The sequence below is a fragment of the Erithacus rubecula genome (assembly GCF_903797595.1).
Source record: "Erithacus rubecula genome assembly, contig: SUPER_Z_unloc_6, whole genome shotgun sequence".
In the NCBI taxonomy this organism is placed as follows: domain Eukaryota; kingdom Metazoa; phylum Chordata; class Aves; order Passeriformes; family Muscicapidae; genus Erithacus; species Erithacus rubecula.
In genome coordinates this window covers 442,445-466,030 of record NW_027635650.1, presented here as the reverse complement: position 1 = coordinate 466,030, position 23,586 = coordinate 442,445, and the positions used below count along the sequence as shown (strand labels likewise).

At 41.1% G+C, this 23,586-nt stretch overlaps 1 protein-coding gene across 1 annotated transcript in view; it reads left to right on the top strand.

The window, feature by feature from the left end:
* The first annotated feature begins 18,028 nt into the window (after positions 1-18,028).
* Positions 18,029-23,586, top strand: part of MUSK (muscle associated receptor tyrosine kinase) — a 55,125-nt gene continuing 49,567 nt past the window's right edge. Inside the window, exons 1-2 of the mRNA XM_079331664.1 lie at positions 18,029-18,348; positions 22,285-22,411. Coding sequence (XP_079187790.1) covers positions 18,252-18,348; positions 22,285-22,411 — 224 coding nt within the window. The 5' untranslated portion in view covers positions 18,029-18,251. The remainder of the gene's footprint in view (positions 18,349-22,284; positions 22,412-23,586) is intronic.

Below are 23,586 nucleotides of genomic sequence, written 5' to 3'. Positions count from 1 at the left end.
CATCAGCACTGCAATATAGCATTCAACATATGGTGAGTGCAGATGCTAAAATGCAATATATTCTGAAAGAGAATTGTAGCTTTACTTTGCTTCAGCTCTGTGTTGTTTTGGATAACCCACATTGAATGTGACCCATTCAGTTAGGAAAAAAGGTATACTGTAAAAGTCATGGCTCAAGAGATTGAAGACATGGAGGAGGAAATATGAAATAGACAGGATATGACATATTTTCAAGTTTTCTACCAAGTCTTTGGTGTCTTGTTCAGTAAATCTGAGAAAATGTCCTTCAGGTCTTAACTTGTAAGCACTCTGAATACTGTGGCTAGCATACTGCCATGATGGTTTTCTCAGGCAGTGGTTAGAGAAACTTGATGCATTTTGGGAACAAGCTCTCAGATCCAAACATTTTCTCCTAGAACCGCATTAAGTGAAACTGCTACTGAGGTTGAAAAAAGTCATGCCAACCACTCCCAACCCTTAAGATGAGCAGCTGTTTCCCTTCTCAGGTCCTTCTTTGATAAGACTTTTTTGCTTGACTCAAGAGAGAGCCATACTGTAGATCATGTAGACTATTAGAGTCCTGTATTTTCTCAAGTCTGAAATATGCATCTGTATTTATGTAGTGCTTAAAACCAGACATGGTGAAATGAGGAAAATGGTGCAGTTTAACTGTGTCATGAAGAGGGTGTTGTATTGTTTTAGAACTTATGGAATATGCATCAGTCTCACACAAAGCCCTCTGGAATGAGTTTCACAATAGGATTTGGTTTCAAGAGCTGAAATTTCACCTGTAAAAGTGGAGTCTGCGGATGGAAATCCCACTGTTACTTCCTCTGTGTATAGTCAAAGCACATCCTGGCATAATGAAACATTCAAGTGTTAAACTACATGTTTGGAGTCTGAAAAGAGACGGACATTTCCTTTGTCCACAGATCCTTTCCCAGCTGGCTGCATATGCTGTACATCTAAGCTGCTGTGAGAACATAAGGATAGGGCTGAGGGGGAGCTGTCACCTCCTCAAAGGTGCTCGGGGCAGGGAGCAGTGCACCAGCCTGGGTGAAGGGAGCAGAGGAGGTGTGCAGTGGACTCTTGAAGTGCAAGGCAGGTAAGTTGTTGGCTATGATTCCTCATTGGTCACAGACAGTAAGCATGCTTTTCCAGGGACAAAGCTGGATTCCTATGTATGTGGACGAAAGCCTTACGCTTCCTTACTGCTGGAGTCTGTTTTCAAGAAAAGTCGTTTTGCATTTTAAGTCTTAATTTCTTACAGCTTTTCTGACTGCATCACTTTCAGACAATAAAATAGCACAAAACACACCAAAGTATGTGCCTCCAACTTACAACAGATTTACATTTCACTACATGCTAAATTTAGTTTTTAAAATAAAAATCGCTTAACAATGGAGAAAGGCTTCTTTGAGCACTGCAAACGAGAAAAAGCTCTTCAGTAGAAATAGTTTAGCATTAGGACTCAGATTTATTCACTCTTCAGAGGGTTTGGAAGAACATCTGAAGATTGCCAGATGAAGTCAGCTAAATTTGCAGCTGTCTTAGTCACAATCCACACTGGGAAATGCAGGTTAGGCCACGACCTAAAAACTGACCAGGCTGCTGCAGCCTTGGTGTATTGAAGAATAACTGAACATATCCAGAGATAAAGGCAAAATGATTCCACAAATGGAACAAGCTCCTGCTTTAACAGGCAAAGAAAAGTGTAGAGGAGTTATCTTTTATATTTTTGTATCAGAATCTACCTCTTCTCTCCTACTGGAGTTTTAAAAATAAAAATGCTTATGTGGAAAGCTGGTCTAAGACTTTGCTTGAGAAATTGGAGGTTTGCTAAATCCAAGGTAGAGAAACTTGACGGGATTAGAAGCCAGTTCTTCAGACAAAGAAATAAACCAAAAACTTTCCAAAGATTTCATTAACTGATGGATTAACTCAGGTGAATGAATCAGAACCCCTTAGAACAGGTTACTGTGTGCCTTCTGCTATCAAAGTGTCAGTGTTTCTTCCGGTGAATAACCACCCCCAAGGTGAAAAACCTTCCATAGTAAGTAAACCAAAATTACCCTTTTTACAAATCACGTCTGCTTGCCTCTGATGTGCCACATAATGAGCGGTGTAAGGCACATCCTTCCCTCTGCCTCTCCAGGCTGAACCAGCCCAGTTACCCTCTGCCATCCCTCATATGTTATATCCTGTGCTCCAGCCCTAACCACTGCAAGGACCTTCTCTGATCACCAGGCAGAATATACACTTTCTTGCTTATTCTTTATGTGATTTCATTGCATTATCATTTAAAAGAGGTGACACCCTGGAAAATGAAGATCCACTGCTGGCTGCCAAGGGGACAACACACCATGCACTGCCATGCTGTCTGTTAAGATGGGACAGAGAGCAGCTGGCTGCACTGTGGATTGATAGGAGGCACAACTTTTATACCCTGAAGTCCTCAGAAGAAAAAAATTTTTGTGAAGACACTAAAAAAATACTTTTTCAAAGAAGTCCAAAGACTTTATGTGACTTTCAGAGATGCCTTCTCCAGGGTCTAAATTTCACATGACTGTTCCATTACCTAAGCAAAACAACACTTGAAATGCTTTGGCCACAGAGAACACAGCACGTACAAAGATGTCCAAGCATGTTTTTTGGTTTATTAGTTCTATTACAGGCACTAAAGGAGATGAATATAAGAGGAGAAACTTGCTTTATAATAAAGACAGAGACCTACAGCAGTGAAAAATTAATTTCAATCCTGTCATGACTCATGAGACAGCATTACAGTAACATTAACAAAACATCAGTTAAAATGGTAGTAATTATTTCCATTGCTAATACTGTCTCTGGCTGAACAACATTTACAGGCTTTGTTACACTGTCATAAAATAAACAGCAATATAGAAACAAACCAGATTCACTGCTTTTGTAAGAATGGACTTTTTCTCTTCTCTGCCCTTGACAGAATCTTGCCTTTTAAAGGAAGTCAGAGGTGGAGACATGAAAACAGCCCATGAAAAATCCCAGGGAGGAGTTGCACAAGGCTTTCAGCAGCATTACATTCAGTATCAGAAAGGCTGTGACCTTTGTTTACCTGAGGCACCACAGGTGAAGACTACAGGAGTAGAACTCATTCTGTCCAAGTAAACTCTGCAGATTCCTTTGTGCCACTAAAATGGCAGACTGGTATGACCTAGTGTCCCTACAGTCAGTATTTTATTTCTCCTGTTAGACATGTTGAACTGCATTAATTTTTTCACTTTTTTTCTTTTGCTATCAGTGCTCTGGTTCTTCAACTCTGAGGAACAACATTATCTGCCAGAGCCTGTGGCCAGATGGCCTTGTGGTTTCATACCAGATTATTCAGGATCATGCATTATAAAAACACAAGGACAACATTCCTTGACAAAAAAATTGTTGCAGGAAAACACTTTTCTCTGTGAAACTTCGTAATGATGATACAAAAAGGCCCTAGACCTTGATTTAATCCTTTTTTTGAGAATGCCCAGTATTATCCAGTTGCCAGATACTAGTTTCTTGAGCTATGGATGGGTCTTAAGACTGCATGTTCAAAATAGATATTTAAAGCATGAAATTAATTTCACACCTCATGACAGTATTTCTTAGGGGCTGTGATCCTCCACATGAGACAAAAATGGGGCCAATTCTTAGTCTTCTCTATGAAATGTTTTCTACCAGTACAAGCTTGATTCCATTGGAAATGGATGCCTTAGTCTCTGCGAGTTTAATGGTAAATAACATCTGAGACCTATTCCTGTCCTTTTAGTGGAGAACATAGGCAAAGGTAGCAGGTAATTCTGCATATGTGTCCTTAGCCAGCATAGTGGCTCAGAAGGCAACCCACATAGTAATAACTCTTTTTCAATACAGAATTTTCATTTCAAAATGACCTTATAGCATAATTGAACGTATCTGCTTTTGACTTGATTATTATCTCCCAAGCTCATCCTCAACCTTTCATGAAATGATCTCTAGTCCAGTAACATGCACATATACAATCGACTGCTCTTATGAGCCTCTCTTCCTCGAAATTCAAATGCCAGGGCCCACAGAAATGTCTTGCTGAAAGAGTGAGTTCACTGGGGGTAAATAAGGTGCACAATTTCAGATATGTGCCTGAAGTGCCTCATTCTCATACAGAGTAAGTCACTTCAACCTTTGTACTCACCATTACCAGGGACTATGTTTTGAAAGGAATGTTGCATTTTGTTCCAAGTGAGGTTATTTTTCAGATTGGCTAATGCCCATTGCACTCCTATTTGTCTTTCCTCAAACCTGAAAATTTCCTGCAGATGTTTTGGTAGTCCAAACTCAGCTAAATTTGAACTACTTTAAATATAAGTGCATTTAAATAAGAAGATTATTCATGCTTTATTCCTGTGAATTATCAGTACTTTTAATATAATAGAGATCTTGTATTCAAAAAATCTCCTGGGAATAAGTCTCAGGCTGCATTTTGCTTTTTGAGGCCTCCCTTATTTTTCTTAGCATTTGGAAGAGTTTAACTTGGCAATGTCCAATGATCCCTATTAACTGACTCAAAAAAAGTAATAGCTTTTAGATAAAATCAAGTGCACAATACAGTACTACAGAATGGTTAGCTAATGATTGAATGAGAATCCAGCTTAAAATCATGAGATTTTCCTTAAATTTTCATTCATTGCTGCTTTTTTATATGAGGTTCTGTAGAATCATTATTTAATGCACGGCAAGAGCTTCATAGAAGAGGCTTCTGTAGATGACTCCTGGTAGTAATACAAAATCTTGTGAAATTAATCCATATATATGCAAAGAAGTGGAACACATCTTTGCAATCCACTTCTGATCAACAGTTTATATATTTTTAAAATTATTACAGATGTTACTTTACTTGTTTAATATGCTTGTAATGCATATAAAATTCAAAATTAAGGTGTATCATTACAAAAAATTTCTGGCACCTTGGCAGACATTTTAGAACTCTCCTTTTGTTTGGGTGTCAGGATTTGTTCCTTGTGAGGACTCTGTGTGTGATATAGGGTAGCCCTGGAGAGCCTCATATCCTTCCAGAGGCACCAACCCTACATGTTGTCCCCCAGGTCATGAGTTACCTACTGCAGGATGAAGATCTACTAGATATGTTCCTTGCTGTTCTACTGTCCCACCCAGCACTCTGAGCCCTGTGCCCTCTGGTTCTGCTGTCTCGTGGTGCTGGGTACCACTAGAGAAATGATCCTACCTTGAGCCACAGCAATAAGGGATTTTCTGGCTAGATTTCTTTTTCCACACTCTTGATCTAGGACTAACAGGATAGCTTACAGGACAGCAGCTAATAGAGGGAATCCACTATTCTGGCAAGGTTTACTCTTTGCCTCTTAAACCGGTTGCACAGTTTCTTGGTTGCTGCTGGTGCTCAGTGAATGGCGTGGATATTTATTGATTAAAACCTTCATATTATAAATTTAACCCCATACAAGGGGTTAAAGTGTTTCTAAATCAGCAGACTGGAAGTGGACTCAGGCTGTCTGCACAAACATGGCAAGAAAGTCACAAGTTGTATTGTAAATTCTGTCCCAACAGACTTTCCTCTGACTTTAGGAACTCTTAATTGGTCCTTAGCTCCTCAGTTTGAGATCTCCAGGTTATGCTTTTTAATTGTCCTGCAAACACCATGCTCTGAAATCTTGCTGAGAATAAATTAAGCTGCTCATATTTTCAGTGGTGTTCAGAGTTGGTGCCTAGTGTAGGCAGTATCACAAATATATGATGTGAAGCCTCTCAGTAAAGAAGTTTAGGTGGCCCTGCTTTGGTTGTACAATGCCATTCCTAACAGAGCATGCATGTAGGTTGCATATGCTGGTGAGGTTGGGCTAACCATACCAAACGTCTTTGAACCAAACACCATCAAGCACAGATTTTTTTTTTCCCCATTAGCACAATCCCCTTTTTCTGAGACTTCCTTTCAACCTATGCAGTGCCTTCATCTTTCAAGGCCAAATTTGGCTTCTCCCCACATCCCTGGTCAACTCCACATCTTTCAGGTTTTTTCCCCTTCTCTGATGTGAATAGGCTCATTTCTCACTTTCTTTTTTTAGTGTTGCTTTCTTTCTTGCCACATGTAATTTGTGCTATACCAGTGACACACCCAGTTTCATCTCTGGTTTCATGTCCCTCTTCCTCTCCACCAACTCTGGTGGAGGCCAAGTAGTTGCAGTGTGGAGGTGAAGGAATGTGTCTCATCCCACACTGACACCGAGGAGGCTGTTCCTTATCAAAGACAGGTACTGCAGCCTCAGAGACAGCAGCAGAGTCATTGCCACAAACCAGCAGGTCTTCATTAGCCCCAGCATCTCTAACCTAATTCAACATGAGGTACTGCATGAGAGAATTTAAATCCTTGTGTGCTGGAGAACCACATTGACATATATGCTCTTGGCTGGCACACAAGAAGGGTCACAGCTCTTTTATCAAGCCTTGTAGGAACTTGAACAGGGGCAAAGTGATGCCTCTGAGCTCATGCAAGGGAGAAGAGAGTCTAGACATTACCACAGTTGCTCTAATAGCAGCTGCACAGAAAGGATTGTGTAATTCTGTGCTTCTGACAGTTGGGGAGCAGCCTGTGAGGATTGCTGCACCACAGAGTGCTATACTGGCAGCACCTTTGCTCTTAAGGGCAGAGGCTGGTGAAGGAGCCTCATCACTTTTTGTAGCAAATTCATGTGGTGTTCTGCCTTTTGTAACAGAGCCAGGCCAGATGCGGCATCGCTTGGCAAAGAAATTGCGATGAAGCATTCTTGCTGGAAATGTTGATCCATGTTTTCTGAAAAACATTTTGATCACTGAGTGATCTGTGGCAACAAGCAAGACTGGGTGAATCTGAGGCAGAATGAAAGGTCTGACAGAGGATTATATCATCTGTGTTCCGGGGAAAAAACCCAACATATGGAGGATATGACATTTAGTGTAAGTCTGTGATTCTGGAATTTTTTCTAAATATGGAATTGTCCCCAGTCAAATATGGGAAGTTCTTCACCCAGTGCAAAGTGCATGGTGACGTCCTTAAAGACTAGGAAACCATGCCAGATGCATTTTCAATGTGATGGTGAAGACCCAAGGCCCGCAGGTGATCTCCCAGCACAAGGAGCTTGAAAATTGGAAGAGCTTTGATTTGTGCTAGGAGATGCCAGGGATCTGCAAAGACTTCTGGAAGATTTTTGAGTTTTTCTTCCTTCTGAATCAAACTTTAGATCCTCTTAAAAGTTAAGTTGTTAGCAAAAAAAAAGGAAGTGTATTTTATCCAAACCTAATGCTACACAGGAATGTCATCACAATGTAATAAACAGGGGACAAGTTTTAGAGCAACAGAGCACATTTATTGAACGGGAGACATTTGCCTTGAGTAAAGTACCTAAAACCTCAGAATGTCCTCTGAAGTGTTGTGCTTTGTTCTGTTAGTTAATTTGCCACTGCAGAGATCTGTCCCTCCACGGGTTTTCTTTTCTGTTATTCAGAGAACCCTTTTTCCATTGAATGAAACAGAGATATCATGTAATTTCTGACAGTCAGTATCCAAAAAATTGTATCTTAGAAAAATTATGTCTGTGAATGACTCCTCCAAAGCACACCATTCCTGTGGATGTGGGTTATTGAACCAGTCCTGAAATCCCCTGCCAGGGCTACACAAATTAGTTCAGCTCCAGCATTGTCAACTCTTGTGGTTTTATCATATTGTTCAATGTTCTGATAAAGGCATAAGCCCCTGGGTCTGGTAGGTTATGTAAGAATCTCTGCTTCTATTCCAAAATAATGTTCAGTTTCCATTTTTTTGATAAGAGTTTAGAAATGTGACCATTAATAGTGCAGACAATGCAAGGTTACTAACCCCCACAACTCTCATTTTTAAGCCAACAATGATTTTTTTCAGATCTGACTCATGATTTTTGAATGCCTGAGGGACACCAATATATTTTCAGAAATACAACTATTCTTCAGTTTTACAGCTTGTTATCTTATTTCCTCAGCCTGACAGAATTGCCTAATTCCAGGATTTTTTTTCCTCTGGATGTTTTGAACCCTGTAGCTCTGTACTGCATTTCTGACATACCAGAAGCAAACCCCCAGGAGACCCTGTCATGCATCTGTTGTTGGAGGTGCCTTGACAAGTGTGACACCACACATTAATAGATCCAAAATCATGCTTGTCCACAAAAAAACCCAGAAAAACAAACCTCAAGCCAAAAAAAAAAAAAAAAACCCAAAACCAAAAACCCCCAACAAAAACAACCCAAAACCCCCCAAAACAAAACAAACTGGAACAAAAAGCCCCAGCAAAAGTCATTTACAGATATGGAATGCCCCTTTTTGACATCTTTCTGTGATGATGCTTTCTTCAGGATGTAAATTTCATCAGGGAAAGAAGATATCTTTCCTTTTCTAATGCTAAAAGTGGACATGCAACTACTGTAAAGCACCCTTGTTTGCACCGTGACTGCTTGTGCAGCCATCCCACATGCTTTTGTCACTTTACAGATACAATTAGTTCCTCCTTTTTCTGGCCCAGTATCTGGGGAGAAAAAGTTATGTATTACCCAGACACATGCTCTCATCCCCCTGAGGGGACTCCTGGAAGAAATGCATCCTGTATTGTCTGACCCTTGACAATGCCAGTGAGAGATTTTGCCTCTTGCATGACTGTGCAAGGATTTTCCTTGCTCACAGAAGGCAAAGGAGAGAACTGAGTGGGAAGGAAACAATGCCTCCACCAAAGTGTAGCTGAATTTTTGTGCTGTAGCTCTGGAGAAAGAGGATAAGCAACAGTGTTTTAAAGGACTGCATCAGACTCCAACAGGTGCATACTATTCAGTGACTTACGAACTCTCTGATGCAGTTTCGGGCAAGGTTAAAACAATTCATAGAGATGGCTTGGATTTTAGAGCAGGTCCTCGCCAGAAGGTGAGCCAAAGGCTGTCTAGAGTGGTTCTACAGCATGGATGTAGACTGGTGGTTACTGTTATAAAGCCTTCTCATCTTCACCTGGGTAAAAAGAAACTGCACTTTGCCTTACTCATGGCACATTATAAAAAAATTACAAAATATTCTGTATTGGAAGGGAACCACCAGGATCATCAAGTCCAAATCTTAAGTGAATGGCCTGCATGGGGATCAAAACCACAACTGTGGTATTGTTGACACCATGCTCTAACCAAGTGAGCAATTCAGACTTCTAGCAGAAATTTCACATTTAAAATGTAGAGTCTGGCTTCTGCCCTGATTTGTCTTCAAGTAGGAAGATCCATCCACTGAAGTTTTAATTTAGATTCTACACAGCCTCTGTGTCACAAATCTTCATAGAGAATGGATTTAAAATGTGTCCATGGGCTAAGCAACTTCTTTTTCAGCTGAAGGTAGGGTGTGGGAGAGAGTAGTTCACAGAGCAGAGCAGCTGCACAGAGAAACTCTGATGTACAGATAAGATAAAGAGCTGAATTGTCAGTGATAGCAATCAAATATGAAGTTCTCAAGGAAAGGTAGACTGGCACAGTTTCACTTTTGCCAAAGGAATGATAACACTTTACACCACTTGGAAATTTGCAGATATTTTGCTGAAATTCAGTCCATCCTGCTTTTTCTGTCTTGCATCTTCTATTATCTTGCCAACACCTTTAGAAATTGGGCCACTAGTGTCAATGAAAGCAGGATTTCCAGCTCCTGCTGAGGGAGGAGTAGGTGGGTCTCCCTGCGCACCTCTTGGACATCCCCTGTGTCTCTAGATGTCTGGGGAAGAGTCCTGAAGTTGGGATGCCGAGGTCCATCCCTTGATGTGGGACAGAGAGGGCTGCAGGGCACAGATGGTTGTGTTCTGTGGTGCTGTGTGGCCTGAGTAGGCAGTGTGGGTGACTCTGCACTTGGCAGGCCTGCTCTGCAGCGAAAGAGGATCCTGCCATGGGAAAGCCCCGCCTGCTCCAGACTGCCAGCAGGCACTGCTCAGCAGCTGCAGTGCATTAAACTGGTGTTGGGCAGGGGGAAATCCAACCCTGCTGCATGCCGGTTGCACTGGGCAGAGGAGATGAAATTGGCCCGGAAAAGTTTTTATTCATCCAGACGCTCCAGAGCTGCTACTGCTACTCAGAGAAAAAAGGCAAAGGCTGTGAAAATGTCCAAGGCAAAAGCTCTCCATGGAAGCACTGACTGGAAGAATTGGCTGATTAGGCTGTAAGCTATTTTGGGGGCTGAAACCCAGTGCTGCTTGCCAAGTATGATTTCTAGGACAGGATGAAACCTTGGCCACTGCTGCAAGGATGCTCAGGTACCTTACTACTCCTAGGGAACATCCTCACCCCTGAGTCCATGCAGGTTTCCCTAACGTGACCTCCTCTCCAGTGACCACAGCCAATCTAGGGAGGGAAGAAGGTCCAAGATGGACATGTACTGAAACAGTGACCAGAAACCCCGTCTCCACCTGGAGTAGGATGGAGAAGAGGGAGAGAGGAAAGGGAGAAAAGGCCTTCACCCAGGCTAACCTCCCTCTCTAGTTGCCATCTGGGACAAATTGTCAGGGCGGTGCATGTAGGACAAATCACTGCCACTTGGCAGCAGTAGCTACAGCCCTTGGAAAGGGCTCTAAGCCTACCTTCTGAGTCTTAGCCTCTTGCAGAGTTACCCAAAATGTCTTCTGTCCAGTGTGATTTTCAAGTGAAAGTGTTTCACTTTAGTTAGTCACAAGACAATTTTTGTTTAGGTGCAAATCCTTGGCCCCCATCTATATCATCTCCTGGCCAGCTGATGTACAATTCATTATTTACTCACAATAGAGTAAATGGCAGTAGCACAACCTGCGCACCTGGGCTGCAGGAGTAGGCCCACAAACTGTGAACACTGCCCTCTCTCCAAATGTATTAAATGATGCTACACCCACAGCATGCAGGGACAGGACCCTCAGGTCAAGTTCAATGGTGTTAAGGGGCTAATGTCATGGATATACCAGTACTTTGGATCAGTGCAGAGTTCCTTGGACCTCCAGTGCTCTATGGCACCAACTTCAGAGCTATTAGGCTCCTACTCTGAGATCTTGGCTTCTACTCTGTTGGGTTATAAAGTCCTTAAATAAGGAAAGCAGCTAATAGTTGAAAAGATTATTTATTACAAAGCATATCTTATTACAAAGCGCATCAGTCTCAGCAGGCAATGGCAAAAAAGCAATGGCAAAAGCCTTGGCAATAAGCCAATGGCTAAAAGCAACAACTCTCCCCAATACAAACTCTTATATAGGATTTTCCCACAAGTAGAGATGCAAGCTAGGACCACTGCTCCTTAACCTATTAGAATTCTAGTTCCATAGCACACCAGGTTACATATAGAACTACTCATACAACCTATCTTGTTCTATCTAAAAAATGTAAGCAATATTCTTACTACAGCTGTATTATGTCTAAGTCCTGTCTACAGCTGGAACCTCTTGATGAAGATATGTTTCAACCTTCACTAGAACTTGCTCTGCTACTCTGGCATTTTAAACCTTTCACTTACTAAAAGCATTAGAGCTCACCCTAAAGCTTAGTAATTTACTAACTTATATGTCTACTTCATGTATCCATGGCTTAATATACTTCAATCCATTCAAAGACTTTAACTCAATCCCTGCAATTTGATTTCTCTCTGAAGAATTCAGAGAGACCTCTGACTCACTGACTCCAACAGATGAGGCTTTTCTATTTCCTAGTTTTTTCTCAATATTAAACAAACCAGAAGAAGATTACTGGACGCTGCTAATAAATACGGGACAGAAAAGTATAACCTCTTTCATTATCTTAAATGCCACCTGCTATTCAGACCCTGCTGAAGGTTCTTACTGTTGAGCTTTCTTTCCTAGGCTTATAGGGCTTGTGCAAATTCCCATGCCTATCCCTCTTTTGTAGCATCTTATGGGCTCCTGAACACCCTCCTCTCACCCTTGTGCCTCAGATGCTTTTTTTGCTGGGCTGTTAAATCAGCATAAGGACACAGAACCTCACTGTGGTTCCTACAGAAAGCACTGTCCTGGATGCAGCGCCCCTCCAGGAGCCTATTGCCTATGGAAAACTGTGTGCTGCTAAGGATGTTTCCTTGAGGCTTCTCTCTTTATTCTCCTTGCATTCCTTCTCTCATGTCACCTGCATATCACGTTTGCAGTGTTTGTTCTTAAATGTGCTGATGTGTTGGATGCATCTTTGGGCATGAGGCGCCATTTGATTAAGGAGATATACTCACAAATACTGCTGTGCTAATTATGGTGCTCCCAAATAATACATAGCAATGTTTAAATAGCTGCCAATGTGACTGCTGTAGCAGGTAGATATTGAGATGATTCAAAACACCATGGCCAAGAATGCCTCATTGAGTGAAGTTCACACTGGGACCTGATCTCTGCTGTGCAAGCCTCTCTCTGACTGGGATGTCACCAAGGATTATGGCTTCAAATGAGCAGCAGGTGAACTCTAAGTAAAATAGATCACAGGCAACATTCTGCTCTCAGTTACACTCCATTGACGTCAATGGGGTTTCCTGGGGTGAGCTCAGAGCAGAATTTAATTTCTCATTTTTAATATGTATAGCCAAAGCTCCCCAAAATTACTTTCAGCATATAGCATAGTGTCTAAAAACTCCTCAGCTGCACATGCTGTGAAGTTCTTCCTATCAGAGCAACAGGAAAAAGCTATCATGTCTGGCAAAGGAGGTTGGAGCTGTTTCACATGTTGCTGCACGTTGCCCAGATTCAGTGGAAGGAAAGGGGATAGGATGCCCCTGGGACCTGAGTGCTGCACACCTCCCACAGCCACTCGTGGCAACCTGCCATCAGCTGGCAGGATGCAGCAGCTCCATTTCAAGTGTCCTGTTCCACTGGCAGACAAGCTATTGCATGGGTTCAGGTACTTCTGAAACTTGAGTGTTTCCCCATATCACACCCCTGTGTTGTAACACCTCTTGGATCCCAGCTGGATGCAGAGAGATGCTAGGAGTTTCAGAGGTGTCATAGTGATGGAAGGAGAAGATTTTTACAGGCCTATGATTCTATGATCACTCAGGATGGTTGATTTCTACATTGTCTACAGCACCACAGCCTTTCACTTGAAGGCAGCTCTGCTAGAGGCTGTATATTTGAAACCAAGCTGTTTGTTTGCTTTTGGCATGTCTATAAACTCCCACTGCTTGCCTTTTGCTCATCCCATATCTAAAACAGAATCAAGAGCAGCAAATAATGACAGACAAAACCTGAAAATTGAAAATTTGTCCATTTGACATATAAGATATTGTATATGTTTATTTCATTGTGCTTTTCTTTGATTTTAGCTTTGGTTGTTTTAAAGAGGCATTGATAATAATTAAAACATGACTCACTGGAGTTCTGACATATACCAGCCAAAATTTTATTTTGTAGTGGCTGTATTTGTGCAGTGACTACCAATATTACTGTCAGATCAAGCTGAGGTTTTATTTATTTCTTGGCGAGAGTGAGATATCACAAGGTGCAGTATTCTGGGATTAAAATCAATGAGATATATTAAATTTCCAACGTATTCTTGTGGTGAAACACCTCTTATTTCTGCAAAAAGGGATTCTGTAGGTAGAATATTGCTCTCCTTCACATGGCTCCCACAGCCTGAAAATCCACACTGAGTCCCTCCTTTCCCAGTTCCCTGGGTTAGGGGTCAGTAAGAGCTCTGTTGTAATTGTATCTAAGTGCAGGTCTTGTTTCTCACTTGCTGAGTTCTGGGACCATGTCATGGAGAGCAGGTTTTGTGTGTCAGCAGCCATCCTGGTCCCCAGATTGCAGTCTTCCAGTGGCAAGCATAGGACAGAAGACCGAAATCAGGAGCTGGGGAACAAGGGTCATATATTTTTTATGGCAGCCCTCTTTGCGGAAAGAGGACATCTCTGTCCCACTCTAATTCAGCACCATGACAGCATTATCCTCTGAGATGAGAGGGTTATTGAGGGTTTCCCTGTGTTATAGTTTGGGGGTGGATAACACTGGCAGCAACTGAAATAGGAGGCAGATTTCTCAGCAGAGGAATTAGCTTTATATATTACAAAATAACTGCATTCAGCTTACCCTCTGCTCTATATACACTGTGTACATCTAGCTAGGTGCATAACAAGGGTTATTTCCCTTTCTTTACAGTGTTTGCATTATTTTGCTTCACAAATTACGTCTCATAATCCTACATAATTTTAACCCACCACAAAACACAGTACAACATCTTAGATTGTCCTTAGTCAGTAGCATCAGATCCTATGAGCTGAAAAGTTACAGGGAAGCCTATAGCAAGATAAGAAATTAGTGCAAATTTTAGGTTTCCCAATTGCCACAAAATCTCAAAAAAAGAAAAGAGGATTATTTTTTATTTGGGTGTCAGAGCTTAATAAGTTTTGAAATATTAGTAGGTGACCAGAGACTGGTCCACATGGCTGAGGGTGGAGGCCAAGCCAAGTGAGTCTCAAACCCTCAATTTAAACACTAAGTGGGGCTATGGCAAGGGTCTGTGTTTCCTAAAGGACTTTAGAAAAAAGCCTTCCTTTCATCTTGACAATTAAAATATCAAAACAGTAAAGAAAAAGCCTCAAGTACAGGGCAAAAAACAGCAGCAGTACAGCACATTTCTTTACATGTTACACTGAGTACAGTGTACTGTTTTGCTGTTCTGACACCTTTACATATCTGTTCTCTTATTGTTCTAAGCAACAAAACCTTACTGGCCACGTGTGTCTTGGAGGTTGGGTTGAATCCTTTGGAGCTGGTGGCTACATGAGCTGGTTCCACTCAGAATCACTGTAAAATAAGTGACTTTCAGTGTGTAATAAAAGAACTAAAATGATGTTTGTCGCCTCCCCTAATGCTGGCATGCATTGTCAAAGATGTTTTTTCAGACATCCAGGAGCTAGTGCATGGGACATGTGCATGCATCCATGTGAAGGGAAGACCACACAGTACATTCTTTTCAATCTCTCTGCTGGCTGGAAAATGCTTGGAGCCATGACATGGCAGCTTGGGATTTGGAAACTACTTGTCTTCCGTGTCTGTACACATCTGTTATCTTGGCAGGTTAGGGCACGCTCACTCTCTGGCTTGCCTTCAGCAAAGCACAAACAATCTAGGAGGTTCTTGGAAAGTATTGATGAGAAGTTCCTTGTACAAGAGGTGGAGAAGCCAATGACAAAGGTGTGGTGCTGCACCTCATACCAACAACAAATCTTTGAAAGTTTATGGTAATCAGAAGAGGTGCCTGAGAGCTGGAACAAAGCAAATATCACCCAGTCACAGGGCAAGAAGGAGGATCCAGGGATCTACAGGTCAGTCAGCCTTACCTCAATCTGAGGTCAGTGAAGTCAAACACTACTCAGGCTGGATTTTTGCTGACTTGGATTATTTCTGTGTGAATCACCAGATGCTTGGGTGATTAGGGCCATTGCCAAAGCAATTTAGTTATATCATTCTGTAGGATGCTTTTGTTCTCTGTCTGGACATTTTCTGCTGGAAATACCTGTCCTAGCTTGTCTACTTGGATGAACATCTTGGAATACCTGGGGAGAATGCATCCCAGAGGGTGATGTGGGGGAAAGGCAGTTTGCAAATAATTCAGTGGTCAAATTATGTCACATTAGCATGCAAAAATGTCAGCCTCCAGAAGAATACTTGGAAGAAGGAGGGAGGTGCACAGAGGTGTACAGGAAAAGGTCCAGCATGGTTCTGTCCTGCAAACAGTTTCCAGTAATCATAGTGGTGAAATGCCATCAATTAATTGACCGCAAGACAATTATCTTTTCTGCTAACTCTAACAAATTACTACTTTCTTTGTATTTATGCATTTATTTCAAAATACTGCATTTGTCACTTCACCAACAGTTTGCAGTGAGAAAAATGGTAGCTAAGTGAATAGACACTGCAAGTCTTGTCTTGTGTTATGAATTCATGATCTGACTGCTTTGGGGTGTTTAATGTGCAGAGAGATAAGCAGAAATCTGTGGCAACAAAATTTCACCAGCGACATCTGAAACCTGGTTACTGGATTTCTTCTCGTTTTTGTGTAGGCTGCTGGGATCTCATCTCAGCAGAAATCTTGGGGCATGACTATAAGTATCAACAGATGTGAATATAATGATCTGCAAACTGCATGAATCTCAGCTTTCTTAGGAAAAAAACTAAACACATCAGCCAACAAGCAGCAAACTCATAACCCCATGAGTAAAAATTAAAGACATGTTTTACTTTTATAAGGTAAGCCTGGAAAATACGTGGAATGAAAGAAGGTTTGGTGTCATCAGTATTTGATTTTCACTGGTTCACTGTGTATAGAAACATCTTGCCATGATGGGCACAGAGGACCACCAGCTTCCCACATGTATTGTATGTTAGTTGTGTGATGTGTAGCTGGAGCTTGTGCACCTTTGCCTATGTGTCTTCTCTGCTCTCATTTACTGTGTAAATTTACATCCCTTCCATTTAGAGCAGCAAAGTTCATTATGATCCTTAATAAAAAATATATGAAATAGAGGAAATGAGAGAACTAGAGTATTTTGGTAATCCCAAAAATGCAAAGGCATTATTAGCATTTAACAGCCATTGCTGACTGAGTAATTTCTAAATGCTGCAATTGGCAGATAAAAGGGAAATATTAATTTCTGAACACATATGGATGATGCAGTTTCAAAGCTCTTGTAAACACTCCAAATAGGAATTCACCAATGTAGAGGTCTTTGGTAAAGTCCCTCCATGAGCAGAATTTTCCTCTAACAGAGAAAGTCGTGTTTCTATAAGGCAGTTTAATTGGATATGTCTGGACATAAAAGAAATACTTGTAAATTCAGCCACGAATCAGTATTTCTCTGATAAGATTATTATTGTTTCATTGCTAACTTCTTGTTTTGCTTTGTTGTCATTACTAACTCCAGAATTTTTGGGATATCTTTAATGTCTTCTGTGAGTGTTTTTGCCTTTATTAATCTTCAGACAAGACACACTTGTCTAGAGATCCTTCTTCCTAATCAACAATGGCATGTCCCCAAAGTAACATTCATGTTATAAAGCCATGCCAAACCATGGGGATTTACACATTCCTAACACTGGACAGCTTTACTCCATTTGCACCTCAGAAGAAGCACTGCTGAACCATGTTAATTGCAGAAATGACTGCTAAGAAGTAGTTTAAGTCAAGAATTTCAGCAAATAAAGGAAATTTCAGAGATCTCAAAGTACCTTTTACTGTGGTATATTGTGACTGCACATTCGCTTTCCTCAAACCATGTAGTTTAGTGCAAAGCTCTTCTCCACTCTGCTGGTACTATGATGAAAAGTATGTGGAGTCAGGTTCCAAAAGGATCGTCATCAATTAGGTTCTTCCCAGACTGATTATTCATTTTTTCCCTGCTCATGCAGATATTGCCCCTGCATCAGCCTTTCCACAGAGCCTCTTTGCTCTTCATATAAATATTTATGTTGAAAAAACAGGCAGTACAAATGACTTGACATCTTTGGAAAGTATACTGTAGGCCCTCATGGTAGGATGGGGCAAGACAGAGTGAGTAAAGAGATCTTGATTCTCATATTCCTTTAAGTCTTCCTAGAAAATGAGTGTTGACTGTCTGTCTTTCATCTTAGACAGAGACCTGCTGGTTAACAAGATATTTCTAGAGATGAAACCCCACTGTCATGTTTCCCTACAGAAAGGCACTTTTAGTCACCAATGCCAACCTCTTCTGCTCCAGCAAATGCGTCTTTAAGAGAAGAAATACTATCAGCAGGGCGACAGATGGCATATTACAGCCAAACTTGAAAGGTTATAATAAGAGGAATGTGTATGAGTGAGAGAAGAAAAACTGGAAAAGAGGGGGACAAAGATGAAGAAAAAGGCACTGGCAAGCATTTTTTCCTACTACTGCACTTATAGTGTGCTGTGATAAAGGTCTGGTGACTTTGCAACACTGGGGTAGGATACTGTGTTGGAAATGCATTTGCCCATTGTGCTGTTCTCTGTTTGCTTAGAAGGAATTCAGAAGGGATTTGCTTTCTCTTGTTTCATGAGCCCCACGCTTTCACGCTGACCAAAGTGGATACACACCAGCTGGCCATGTCCATCACCACCACTGGGTGGGAGAATTCCTGATTATACTTAGATCCCTCAGACCCCACTCCGTCACTTGCAGAGAAGCTCTGCTTGCACACTGCTTCCGAAATGCAGTCGGCTGGGAAGCCCGCACGCCGTGCCTGAAGGAGCTGGATGGCTTCTGGATCAAACATGAATGACCTGCTGAAGGTGCCCCTGGTGCACGTCCTCACCCTGGCAGCCCTCGGCTTGGCTGAGACACTTCTTAAAGGTTGGCTTGGAGGGGCTTTTCCCCCACTCTTCTGCTGAAGGACGTTTTGCAAAGGGGAAAGTGTCTCTGCTAATGGTGGGGTGGGTGCTGCAGCATTCCCAAAAAAGACAAAAATGGTCTTCTTTCAACGGTCATTTCTCTGCTTTTAGAAGGATAGCAGTGACAATATTCTCATATTTGTGTTTGGAATTGAAGGATCTTTGTCTGTGAAGAGCACATTGTAATGGGAAGGGGAGACCTTTGGGTTCAGTCTGGGCGGGATGTAAATTTCTCATGTGAAAGAAAGCTCAGAAGCATAAATGGCTGGAAGAACCAGCTGCTGTGGAGCCCAAGTTTAGTTGTGTTCAGCACACCTGTGTAGGTTTGTAAGTGTATAAATCTTCAAAAGGATTAAATATCTACTATGGTTTTACAAGGAGTATGTATCTAAGTACAAACATGCAGTGTTACAGTATGTAACATAGAAGTTATCTTACCCTTTCCTATCTTGAGTGCACGCATATGTATGGACATATGTACACACATGTACTTTTAGCCAACAAAAGAATTGGTAAAAAACTCCGTTGAGAAAAGTTTTTGAGGTACAAAACGAACTGTGAAGCCATTCTGAATGCACTATTTGATAGAGCTGCGGACAACAATTTTTGTGGAATGATGATGGTTCGGAACAGTTCAACACTTACTAGAAACTAAGCAGCTTCAGGAAAATAAAATGAAATCTTAAGGGGAATACTCTTAAGAATTCACATGTTAGGCCAACATTGCTGCTCTTGCAGGGCTATACTTTTACAATTGTTAGTCAGGTTATTCCCAACATGGAAAAAAAAGAAATAATGTATCTTGTTTATAAAAATGCTCAGAAATAAAAATGTTAGTATCTTCTTAAGGCACTAAAGTAAGTTTGTGACCTTTATGTTTTTTGATTGTTGCAGTAGGACAAGTGGTATTGGAAAGACAAGAAAAACTAAGAGGTTAGGGATATAATTTTTCCTGGTTTCACAGTGTAATGAACAGATACATTCCTTTTTCAAGGACATCACAGCTGAGCTGTTTTTTACCATAGGAGCTGCATTTTCTCCAGGTGTTTGCAATGTTGCAGAGGACTGGTTCTGTTTTGTGCACTGTTTTGTTTGCCTGGTTTCAAAAGTGTGAATCCAAATCCAAAGCCAAGATATTTGGAAGATTCTGGTGGGCTGGGGATAGAAGGGGGATTTGGCTTTCTCATGGTCCCATGACCAGCCTTGGGTCATTTTTCTATCTCGGGAAACTACAGCTGATATCCAGAAAAATGGCACCTGTGTGGCCTTACACATACACAAATTAATTCATTTTCAGTTTATTTAAAGCCACAAAGATACCTTTAAAAGATCAGAAAGCCCTAGTACACGTACATGGAAAGGCCTGTCTCCGTTCCTATGCGATGATATGTCCATATATTGTTCAGATTTTATTTTCCCATGTTAAAATTTGGTAAAGCATGGATCATAGGTTTAGAGTTCTTTCTAGAGAAAGCACAGACTGTCACCAGCCCCAGGCTGGTTAGTTAGTATGGCTTTTAGGTGTAAGTACCACCTCAGCCATTTTGGGACGTTGTTGCCGCCTCAGAAAATGGCAGCATGTTCCACTGCCCACCGTCCTTACTTGGGTTAAATATCACAAAGGAGAAAAGAACATACGGGAAAATTATATAACCCTCTTGCTGTCATGGTTGTTCTCCGAGCATGTAGAATTTTGGAAGGCAGCTTTAAAATAATTTCTTTTCTTGTTACTATTGTGTTGTCAGTTTGGACATTGTTTTCTTGCAACCATGAGGCTTGATTCTGCCCCAAAAGCTGTAGGCTGGCTTTCGAAAGGTACCAGGTCACATCATGTCTGCAATATTCTGTCATCTGTTGAATAAAAAACACACTTAAAAGTATGTAACTGCTTCCAGAAAATTTATTTAATATATAACAGCTCTTGTTTGTCCTAAGAATAAAATACTGTCATTAGGCATCCGGCTCTTGGTACAAATGTAACTTCATTACTCGTGGAAATGGCTGTGTTTATTGTTACAACAGTTATAAAACTGGTTGCTTTGAATTATTGTTACTGTAAAAATTTACATTTCTCAGGGTTAGAAAAACATCCCTCCAGAGATCAAGGAATGTGGACAGCAGCAACAAAACATGCTATATAATTGGATTGCAACCCTCTGGAGTTAATGCCAACAAACCCCAATAAACTCTGACACGAAATAGAAACATCACATTTAGAGTAGACTGGATAACCAACTGTGGGGGTTGTTCTTCTAAGATAACCTTCAGTAGTAGCAAAAATGAAGACTTTACAGAAGTTTCACAGGCATGGAATTCATGTGGGAAATAATACAGATGATTATCTCTGTTTAATAAGACCCAAAATGACCTAATAAAATGATGCATGATACAATTTGAAGCAGTGATTTTAAACCATGGATTTGTCACAGACTTGCTCTAATTGAAGTTTCATCCATATGATTTTTAGAGCTATCTTAGATTTAGTTTTGAGATTTATATAAGTATAGTCATAATTGTTAATTAATGATACAATCTGAAGTCATATAATCTGGAAATATTATTGAGGTAGATTCATTCTAATGAAATATCAAAAGTGTTTAGAGTTTTACATAAACCTGATAGTGGAAGCTAATCCTTTCTTCCTCTAACTTCATTCCAGCAGAACTTCAAAGACATTTAATTTTGACTTCCATGTAAATTGAAAAAGGATTAAGGTATTGACTATTATTCACAGTCGATTAAATCTCACCCATTCTTTAGGCGGTGAAGGGCAAAACAGATATAGTTTATTTTTTGCTTGAATTTGAATATCATTGTACTAAGGAGGGCCAGTAGATACACAGCAGCTGGGATTCTCTGTGAAGAAATAGTGGGCCAGGTACTGCCACACTCTGTGGGGAACAGGAAGACTCCTGAAACCATGATATATTTTCAAGGTGGTGTTTAAGGAATATGGTAAAAACTAGTTTATCTCAGCACAGTTGTCAGTGAAATCCAGTCTAAGCAATATGGATCTAAGCAATATATCTCTTGGAGCCATTGATCAAGACACTTAAGTGTTTTTGGAGGTAGTGACTGCAATGAATACCATGAGCAGGGAAAGTGAGTGACTAGGCTTATGCTTTGATCCTCTCCAGCTGTGATTCAACTCTTTCACCAGAGCAATGGCAAATGTTTCTAAAGATACATTCAAGTAATGTATGACAACATGTCTGTGATAAGCATTAGATGTAGCTATTCAACTTCTAACCCTCATGCTACTTAGTTAGAAATTCTGAGAAAAAGAGAATGTGTCTTAGTTATGACACAAATCTGAATAACCTGCATGGTCTTCAAGCCTGGCTTAGAAAAATATAGTGCTGTATAACAGGTTTGGTGTTTTTTCTTTTTGTTATTTGTTTTGTTGGGTATTTTTATCAGCTTTGGTTTTTTTGTGTGGGTTTTTTTTTTCTTTTTTAATATATATTTTTTAAAAGATAAATAGTTCAGTGAATAAATCCTGTGATAATGATGGAAAAGCCCAAATCTCATGCACTAAGGATTCACGCTTCCCACTCCAGGGACAGGTCAGCTTAGCCTCAATTTGTGTCCTGCCCCTTGCCCTTCCAGCCTATGCAACACCACCCTGGTAGCAGCGGGACAGCCTCACCTGTGTCCTTGCAGTATGCTCACCTATTGCTTTGAGTCTCAAGGAAGACGTGGGTCGGAAACACAGGATGCACTGAGCTTTTAGGAGCTTGGTTTGCTCTGTTTGGCACCTGATGGAGAGACCTCAAGGGAAAATGGCATTGCGTGACCCTAGAGGGACATGGCTCCCTCCACAAAAAGTGCTTGGCAGGTTCTGTAACTCTCTCCAGTAGGCATCAGGAGTTGTTATTGTTTTCTCTTCTTTACACAGCTCCCTTGATCAGCACTCCTCTGGAAACAGTGGATGCCCTGGTAGAGGACGTTGCAAAGTTCGTCTGTGTAGTGGAGTCATATCCTGAGCCGGAGATTACATGGACACGCAACAGCATTCCCATCAGGTACAGAGCAGCCCTCACCAACACCTTCTGCCAAAATTGTCAGTTTCCTTTCATGATACAGGTGATACCTGGAAATATAAAAATGGGTCTGTGGCAGCAAAGAGAATGAGTGACTGTAATTATATAGGATTCTGCATTTCTAGGGGACTGCTAAGAACAATTGGGGGTTGCTCTTGCACCTTTGCACTCCTCAGTTTGCAGAGAGTTGGTTTCTGCTGCAAGCTATGCAAGGAGTTTTCTCTCTAGCTTCAGACAATACAATCTGCTCTCTTCCTCAGTTTATGAATTTATGAATTTATGAAGGAGGACAATTCTGTATAATATTTAAAGGGAGCTTAGCAGGACTTGTCTTGTACTTGGAAACTTTGCATGGAAGGGGTTGTGCTGTGCCACTCTTGTTTGCTTCTAGTTCTGGTTCTGGAAATTGTCTTCTCATTGTTATGCACTGAAAGACATTAACCATCAGACATCAAGATGTCAACAAAGAAGGCAGCTTTCTGCAAGTGTGGAAATGTGTTGTGGAAGTTACTACCACTGCTTTTGCTCTTTTGCTGTAAATGAATTTCTACAAAGTAAACTGCACTTAATCTAGCTCTAAAACCATATTACACCTGCCACATGGCTTTGCAGCAGTTTCTCATTCTAAATGGCTGTAAGTGACTTCCTCTGTGAGGGAAAATGTGGCACAACCTTTGCGTAACACAATCAATACCTGTCCTCCTGAGGAGATATCCATGTTGGGGAGATGGTCACCTGAAGCGTGGTTCTTTCTGTTGTGGTCAAACATCCAAAAAACCTTTGAACCACAGGCATAGGAGGCTCTAAACAAGTCAGCAGCAGAATGGGGTCTCACTGCTTGGAAAACTGCTTTAGAGCAGAACAAAGCAGAAAGTTACAAGTATGAAAATAGGCCTTCAGAATGTGTTTTTTTCATTGTCTGTAATCTCAGCAGAATTTGGCCCCAATCTTCTGGATTTGTTCTGGCATGGAGGTCTGAACTTCCATGGATGCTATTTCCAAATCAGGTCACCTTTCTCCTAATCCCTTCCCCATCAGTGACTATGGTCAAAAATCAAAGCAGGGAGAGAATGCCATCTATGAAGGACTATGTCATTCTCTCCCCATGTATTTAAAATGATAATTCTCCATGTGTTCTAAGATAATTTGAAATCCAG